Here is an 8,460-nt window from a genome sequence, read left to right as displayed (position 1 = left end):
GCACGTCGTCAAACTCGTCGACTGCATCCAGTCGATCAAAAGACACTTCGTTCGCCTTGACGGCGCACTTGTTCACTTGTTGTACACGTTCAACACGAAATGTTCACTCAACGTGGCCGAACCGATACACTACTGTACACCTACACAAGGGACTGGATCTAATCTCACACACACTCAACTATATCGAGCTTGACTGTCGACCGAGCTACCTAGCTGTAGCATCTCGATTAATTATCATTTATACACGTACTACTATCTACATCTAAAGTGTCCGTTATCTACGCGTTTATGATACAATAGCTTACGGACATATTTCTAAAGCTAGTTAGCTTACTAAAAACGAGTCAAAGGTGGTCAAAATGTCATCGATAGCTCAACTCACCCGATTTTTTTGTTTTCCTCCTCAAAAACTTCGAACTTGTTCGTTTGCTCCATTTAGGCAACGCGCTGAGGTTAGCTTTAGCTGGCTAGCCTTATCGCCAAATTTAGCATGTCTTCAAAAAAAAACCAAAATGATCTAAAGATACTCCTAAATCCATCGACGCGCGACTTTAATGTTTCAGAAGAGTGATGACGTTTGTCAAGGAAGACTTAGGACAAAAAAAAAATAAACTGTTTTGTGCTTGAGCGCTTCAGCAGGTTCCCCTTCGGCCACACGGGGGCCAAACGATTTTTAGTTGCGTTATTTGCCTGTCAGCGTTGATGTGTGACGTCTTCTTTTCACAGTGGTCAGCTGTTGTTGACCAGTTTGAGCTTCACAAGGCGCGTAGTTAACGTTTATTTTGAAATGATTTATTTAACATGTAAAAGAATAATTAAAAGACTTTCAAAATGGTAAAAATGCCATGTTAACATTGACAAATGTGCTAAAATGCAAACAGAACGCGAAAAAATAAACAATGCATCGACACGTGAATTCTAAGGCCATCACGGATCCAGTTTCCTGTCATGCCGTCATTGGTCGCTATTGGTCACATGACCCTGCGGGAGGACTGCTGGAACAGCTGCATGATGGGTTCGTGCAACAAACACGCGTTTAAAAGGGGTGGGGGTTAAAACGGGGGTGCGGGTCGACCAACAGTTGAGGGGTCATAGCGCCGCGCACGGGCACGGGTGTTTGAGGCAGACGGGCAGGATGCCCTTGTTGACCCGGTGGAAGTCCACCAGCTGCAGAATGCCCGCGAAGACCGTGGCGCCGTCATCCATCGTCACGAACGTCCGCTCGCCGTCCTCGCACTGTAAACATACGCGCAGTCAGCGCGCGCACGCGCACACGCACACGGGAGGCACTCACAGTAATGACCAGGAAGTGTTTGGTCTTCAGCTCGAAGCACAACGACAACACGAAGCAACGAGCGTGCTGCTGGCTCGTGCGGATCAGGAACATCCTGCGGAGAGGGGGGGGCGGAAATATATGCACACAAACACGTGCAAATATGGGTGCGCATGCACACACACGCACGCACACACACACACACACACACACAGACGAAACAAAACGATGCGCAAAAACACGTACCCACACACACGTGCACACAAAAGCATCCAGACACAGAACAAACAAAAAAAATGCGCACCCATACAGATGCACATATACATTGGCACGCGCACACACACACACACACACACACACACACAGATCGCGTTAGCTCGAACGTGTCTTCCCGCTCCCAAAGTAGGACAAGGCGGTTGCCGTGGCGACCGGCGGGCTCACCCGTCGACGAGGCCTCGTTTCTCCAGCAGCCGCCGCGCTTGCTTCCGCGATACGCCGTCATGGAACCACAGCTGGCCGGCGTGGAGCGCTGCGACCGCCAAACACACACAAAGATGGACGCGAGCGATACGGCGGCGGCCGCGACAGCGCGGCGGGCACGTAGACTTACGGGCCGGTCCTGAGGCCGAGCTCGAGTCGGGCGGGCTGCGGCGCAGAACTTCCCGACGCTGACGCCCAAAACACGTACAGCCAAAACAAAACAAAAAACAGGTGACGCCGCTACCACTTGGCCACGCCCCCTCACACACACACACACACACACCCGTGACGATCGGCCCCCCTACTCACCCGCCAGGCTCGCCCTTCGCGGCACTCGGTGCACTCGGCCTCTGTCGGGTCGTCAACGACGCGACCGCCGGACTTTCCGGAAAAGTCTATCACCGCCAGGCTGGCCTCCGACTTGGCCTCCACGCACACGCAATCACACACAAGCGTACCCTTCTTTTGTGTGCGTGTGAGAGTGCACGTTAGTCTGTATGTGTGCGTTCATGTGAGTGTGTCTCTGTGTGCATGTTTGTGTACAAGCGTGTGCATGTGCGTGCACGTGTGTGTGTGTGTGTGTGTTTCCACGCGTGCGTGTGCTCACTTTGCCGTCCGTCAGGCTTCGCCGTGTCCACTCGGACTGTTGGAAGTTAGACTGCAGCTGCTTCCCATACTAAGACGCACACATACACAAAATAGGTCACATGTTGTTCAAGCTGAGCGCTCGAACATCCGAGCCTAACCTTAAACAATCTGAAGGCCGAGGTCCAGCAGGTTCTGGTCTGGTGGCTGTCGGCGCAAAACATCTTCAGGTGCTGAAGGCGGACCGGACTTCCTGAAGGCTGCGCACACGCATACACACACACACAAATAAGGCCACGCCCGCCTTTTGTCAGCGTGACGCCGTGGCTCAGGTCACCGACCGTGACGGCGAAGCAGAAGTGTTGCGGCGCGGCGTAGAGTTTGCGCGCGTCGACCACGTCGTAGACGTGAAGGTCGCGGAGGTCTGCCACGTACCGCAGGTGTCGCGGTTCCTCGGACGCGCCCTTGGACGAGCAGTAAAGACCCGAACGGCGCAGGAAGAAGTAAGCGCGCTTCCACGACTTGCGCGCGGAATCCTTCATGTGCAGGAAACCTCGGATCTCGGGACACGAGCCCGACTGGACCGGGTCCTAAACGGACCACGCGTGCGCACGCATGCACAAGCGCGCATCAGAGTGTGTGTGTTACGTGTCGATGTGTGTTGTTTGTGTGTTTCCAAGTGTTGTTTCTAATCTAGTATCGGTGTGTACATTCCATGACTTTGTGTATGCATACATGATGTGTGTACATCTGTTTTGTGTGTTGCGTGTCTTTGTCTCGTTTGTAGCGTGTGAGTGCGTGTTGCGCGTGCGCTGCTTGTCTATGCCTGTCGTCGTTAAGCTTATCTACACCGTGCGTGTTGTTTGTAGCGCGTGTGTCGTATGAGCGTCCGTGCACATCGTGTGTTGCATGTCTGCGCGCGTGTGTCTGACCTGTATGAGTTGTTGCGATGTCATCCGCTTGGCGCCGTCCGCGCCGTCGAAGATCATGGCATCTGGGAAGAAGAGCTTAGAGGAGGAGGACGAGGACGACGACGTCAGAGCACGCCACAGCATCGAACGACTTCACGACCGCCAAGTCATCGTGTGGTACGCGGCCGTACCACACGATGACACAACGCGTGCGTGCACTTCAAACAGGGCTTGACATGAACTTTTGTGCTTAGCAGACACTGATGATGATGATGATGATGACGATCTGGTTTCCCAGATTTACTTGCCACTCAACATTTTTACTAATTGCATATAAACGCATTTGTCAAGCGAACCTTTTCTCGATGGAAATTAGGGCTGCCACAAAACGACCTTGACGGTTCACTAGTCACTGATTATGTTTGCAGTTAGTCAACAAATCGGATCGTATGTAAATTGCAGTTCATCAAACCAGCAACCCGTTCTTCTATGCTTCTAGCTTAAAGCGTTTACGGTATGGGCGAACTCAAAAAAAAGATACAAATATATTCACCCTGGAATAAACTTTGCAGCTTGTACCAGTGTTCCTGACATGGATTTATATAGGATTATGCCAATTCAAATGAAGGCAATACTCTGGTTTGTCAAATTGTTAGCTGCAAATGTTTAGTGCTCTACGAAAAGCGGTACAGAAAATGGATGGATGGATGTTTCGTGAGCTTTCATATGCGACCAAAAACTGCACAGCTACGTACAATCACAGGAACAACCTTTCATTGGTAAAATTATTTGTGGTCTCTTTTGACAAAAAAGTAAACGAGAAACAAGAACAAAATGAACAAGTTCAGATTGATCTTCAATGTCCGTGCATTGTCGGTGACGACGACGTTGCCCCCACCGACGTGGCCGGCACGTCGCTTAGCCGGGCTGCTACCGTAGATATGATGACTATGGGTACGTTGGGAATTTCACTCCGAGCGCGCTGCCTACACTTGGGAATGTTCGGAAACTCAGTGCATTGTTGGAGTGTGCCGTTGGGTTACTCTGAGCGCCGGATGTTTACAGGCAAAACTGACACACTCAATATGGTGGAGGCACTGACGTATATTCCTGCCAATTCATAGGAAATGGAGTGCGCTCTGCCTCTCTGAACGGCGCGCTCTCAAGCGCAGTAAGAGCGTCAGATTGAATTATATATATATATATATATATATATATATATATATATATACACACACATATGCAGTAGCGCGCTGTGGTAGCCTGGCTAAGCGGCCTGGTGGCCATGTTGGTGGGGGCAAAGTTCCAATCATCCATCCATCCATTCTCTGAGCCGCTTCTCCTCACACGGGTCGCGGGTGTGCCGGAGCCTATCCCACCTATCGTCGGGCAGGAGGCGGGGTACGCCCTGAACCGGTTGCCGGCCAACCGCGGGGCACATATAAACAAACAACACTTCGCACTCACATTCACACCGACGGGCAATTGAGAGTTGTCAATTAACCTACCATGCATGTTTTTGGGATGTGGGAGGAAATCGGAGTGCCAGGCGCGGGGGAGGACATGCAAACTCCACACAGGCGGGGTCGGGGATTGAACCCCGGTCCTCAGAACTGTGAGGCAGACGCTCTAACCAGTCATTTACCGTGCCGCTGCGCTCCAGTCAAAGGTAATGAAAATTCGTCATAACTTGCTCATTTCTAATGTCATGGTGAGGTGCTGAGGTTACGATGGGGTCACGATGAAATGTCGTTATGATGTCATAGTCACGATTACAGCGGCTGAAATAAGTATTTAACACATTATGTTTTGCAACAATTAGTTTGTGATAGTCTTGAGACAGAGACCTTTTTGTAGGCCATCAATTAGGGCTGAACCAGCTGATATTCATTTGCACTGGATGGCTGTTTGATTCTTGATCGATTTTAGGCGCCTTCTCGGCTTTCCGTGCCTTTTTGCACCTCCCTTTCTTCATGTGGTCAATACTTTTTCACATTTTTACACACAACGTAAGTTCGGAGCTTATTTGTTCTACTTTCTTTGTATGTATGTACGTATGTATGTATGTATTACTCAGGTCTGGTGAAATTTTCAGGTCAATAGCACCTTGGGAAATATATTTAGTGAGAAAAATGGTGACGCGTTAAATACTTATTTCAGCCGCTGTATGTCACGATGATGGCGCTCGTACCGCGGGCTTGCGAAAGAACTCATACTTGGCGTAGTTCTTGCAGAAGACGAGACGCGTGTCGGCCTTCGGCGCCCAGCCGGCCTGAACCTCCGGCACCGCCTCGTGATCCTCTAGGCACCTTTCTGGGGAGGAGACGCGCACGCTCGGTCAGGAGCGCTCGCCGTCGCGTGCGTGCGTGCGCTCGTGCGTGTGCGTCACCGAGGCCGAGGGCGGGATGGACCTCCATGAGGGCCCAGTTCTCCCGCTCGCCGCACCGCGCCGTCGTCACCAGCGTGTGGCAAACCTCCATCGCCGTGGCGACGGAGCTCACGTAAAGCGAGCGGCCGTGCTCGCCCTCGGCGAAAACCTTCAGCAGCTGACACACACGGCAAACACACAAACGTCACACGGCCGCGCGTTTTGGAAATCGTTCGATTGTTTTAATTGTCGACCCGGATAGTTCCGGAAAATCCCAACGTCGAGATTTGCGACTCAGGAGCGATAAACGATTGCGAACGCATCATCATTTTGTCACACAGGCTGTGAGGAATTGACGCCCCCTAAAACGGGTTCTAATTGCCTAGAGATGCCACAAGAAGGTGTCACGGCACTACTTTTGTGAAAATGAAACTCCTCAACTCACTTGAATGTAGTTCCTCGATACCACAAACTAAAGCTTTTTGCTTTGGCCTAAGAAGCGCGGCTGCCGAAAATCATCGCGAACTTCTTGAAAATGGGACTTGAAGCGAGGTCGTTGCAGCGTTTGGAAATTCCCACATTTGGAAACCAAAAAGGTCTCAATTAGAAAATCTCTCTTTTTAGAAGTGTCTTTTGATCAAAGTATGTGAAAATGAGCCGCAAGCGTGTCCGTGTGTTTTTAAGCACGTGTGTGCGCAGACTTGGCGGCCACACTCTCGACTCGGACGCGAGAGAGAGCAAGTCACGCGGTTGCTGATGCGCACACACACACACACACACACACAAAGAGAGGTCACGTGTCGTTCCTGCCGGGTGCCGATCAGTCTCCGATCAGCCGGTTGCGTTCTGCCGACGGGATCTTCGGGCGGCACTGCGGCCAGTTTGTTTTGCGGCACGGGAAAAGGGGCGGGGCCAACAACAGCCAGCACAAAGGCGGCGACCGAGAGGCGCCAAACCAGCCCGACCGGAAAGTTCCGACTGTCGGTTCAAGCGATCGAGGCGGCGCACGTGTTATGCGAGTGTCGTCGTGCGTGTTGGTTGTTTTGTGCATTCGTGCTCGCAGACTGACGTGTTTGTCGCCAGATGGCGGTGAGAGCGTCGCCACGGCAACGGGCGACCCGGCGGGACCGCAGAGTTCCGGGAAGGGGTCGGGGATGGACAGCGCGGACGGCGAGAAAAGTTCGCTTCGTACGTTCCTGGAAGAAAAAGAGAAAAACGTTAACCGCCCCCCTGCGGCGATTGGCCGCTTGCGGTCAGGACACGCCCCCTGCGGCGATTGGCCGCTTGCGGTCAGCCATCCTGGTTTCGCACGTGTGCAATTCGAGCGTGCGCGTGAATGTATCAACATGATGAAATGATACAACGAATATTGCAGTACTATTTGATATTCTCTATAGTAGTAGTAAGGGTTGTTGTTGTTGTAGTGTCTTTAAAAGGATATTTAATCACATGCTAAATTTCCAAAGCACATTTTATTTGCAGCAGCATTGACAGAGTGAGGTTCAGAGTGCACTTCTGTCTTTTTTTGGGGGTAGGAGGGGGGACACATCCACATCAAAGTGGGCGCGTCTACCAAAACATATGTGGATCAGCTGGATGTTGAAACCAAGTTCAATTAATAATTAACACATTGACTGCCATTGACGGCTTGAGAAGTCAAATATCCGTGTTAACTGGGAAGGCTGGCAGTGAATGAGTTTAATAACAGCAACAATATTAATTTAAAAAAATAGATATAACCCAAGTTAATGTGTTTCATTTTCAGTGTTTGGGTTACAGACAAAAGACATTTTAGCGCATGATTATTGTTGTGCTGTAAGGTGATACATATATCTTCATTAATTTTGAAGTGTTTGTACAGAACGAATTCAAGTTTTTGATTTTATTGTTGAGTTTCTCACTTAAGGAACAGCACTGTATATTTATTTTTTTACGTGAACTTGAGGGGGTACACGTTTGTGAATGTAGCAAATATAAACCTATATTTGGTTTACAAATAAAATCAGTTGTGTTGAATGAAAAACGTCTTTGAGTCAAAGACGTCATCAGAATCTTTTCAGTCAGGCGATATTTTAGTTGGTTTTCTGATTGTGGTCCGTGACTGGGCGCCGCCACCTATCAAACAAGCCCAGACAGGGCACCGCTCGTGACGTCATCACGCACCTGCTGACGGACGTCTCGCGCCTGACGGCGGCGATGCTGATTGGCTGCGAGCGGCTGACTTCTGCCCAGGTGACGTCATCCCCATCGTCGTCTAAACCGTTCTTGTTTTTGGACATTTTCGTCCTTCAAGATTCACAAAATCCGAACTGCGCTCTCTCAGTTTCACGTAACGTCACCACGGGGAAAAGCCACCTACGAGCACGCACACACAACAACAACTCAACACCACAAACACATAACAACAGCACAAACACGCAACAACACAAACACACAAGAAGTCAAAGGCGGCGTCGTGTTGTCCGTTTGGAACTTCAGGCGTCGTTTCCGTCCCAGTTTCGATCGGGCGGTTCCGAGTTTCGCACGTGGCCGCCGTCGGCGTTCAGCTGTCAGTCATCATGGCGACGATGACGTCAGCGCGGACACCTTTGGCGGGTTCTGCTGCCGGGGGGAGGAGCCACCGTCACGCGTCACCAACGCACCTGCACACACGCGCAAATCATTGACCAAAGCAAAACTCAAACTTCGAGCGCAAAAGAAAAAAATAATAAATCAATAAATGGATGACCAATTTAATTCGTTAGAAATATCTTCAATTAACTTTTATTCTTAAACAAATTAATTTAAATAACTGGTGTCCAAAAGAACATTTATGATAATGAACATATTAATTAGTAAAAAAT

At 50.2% G+C, this 8,460-nt stretch overlaps 1 protein-coding gene across 7 annotated transcripts; it reads right to left on the bottom strand.

Annotated features, from left to right (window-relative positions):
* Positions 1-782: 782 nt before the first annotated feature.
* On the bottom strand, positions 783-8,401 carry grb7 (growth factor receptor bound protein 7). Of its 7 annotated transcripts, none has more exons than XM_061706844.1 (14): positions 8,053-8,401; positions 7,781-7,972; positions 6,687-6,813; positions 5,639-5,795; positions 5,441-5,562; positions 3,271-3,345; positions 2,680-2,928; positions 2,500-2,598; positions 2,361-2,429; positions 2,063-2,215; positions 1,884-1,941; positions 1,715-1,802; positions 1,295-1,388; positions 783-1,236 (listed from the first exon to the last, which is right to left on the bottom strand). In XM_061706844.1, exons 2-14 carry the CDS (start codon positions 7,894-7,896, stop codon positions 1,090-1,092), a joined length of 1,554 nt encoding a protein of 517 aa, XP_061562828.1. In that variant the 5' UTR covers positions 7,897-7,972; positions 8,053-8,401; the 3' UTR covers positions 783-1,089. The 7 variants fall into 7 exon arrangements, with proteins under 7 accessions (XP_061562828.1, XP_061562829.1, XP_061562825.1 ...); XM_061706845.1 differs by having other exon boundaries at positions 2,063-2,179; XM_061706841.1 differs by having other exon boundaries at positions 5,466-5,795.
* Between the last annotated feature and the right edge of the window lie 59 nt (positions 8,402-8,460).

This window comes from Phycodurus eques, chromosome 19 (assembly GCF_024500275.1).
Source record: "Phycodurus eques isolate BA_2022a chromosome 19, UOR_Pequ_1.1, whole genome shotgun sequence".
Lineage (NCBI taxonomy): Eukaryota > Metazoa > Chordata > Actinopteri > Syngnathiformes > Syngnathidae > Phycodurus > Phycodurus eques.
The sequence above is the reverse complement of the archived record's forward strand: the minus strand, read 5'-3'. Positions and strand labels throughout refer to the sequence as shown.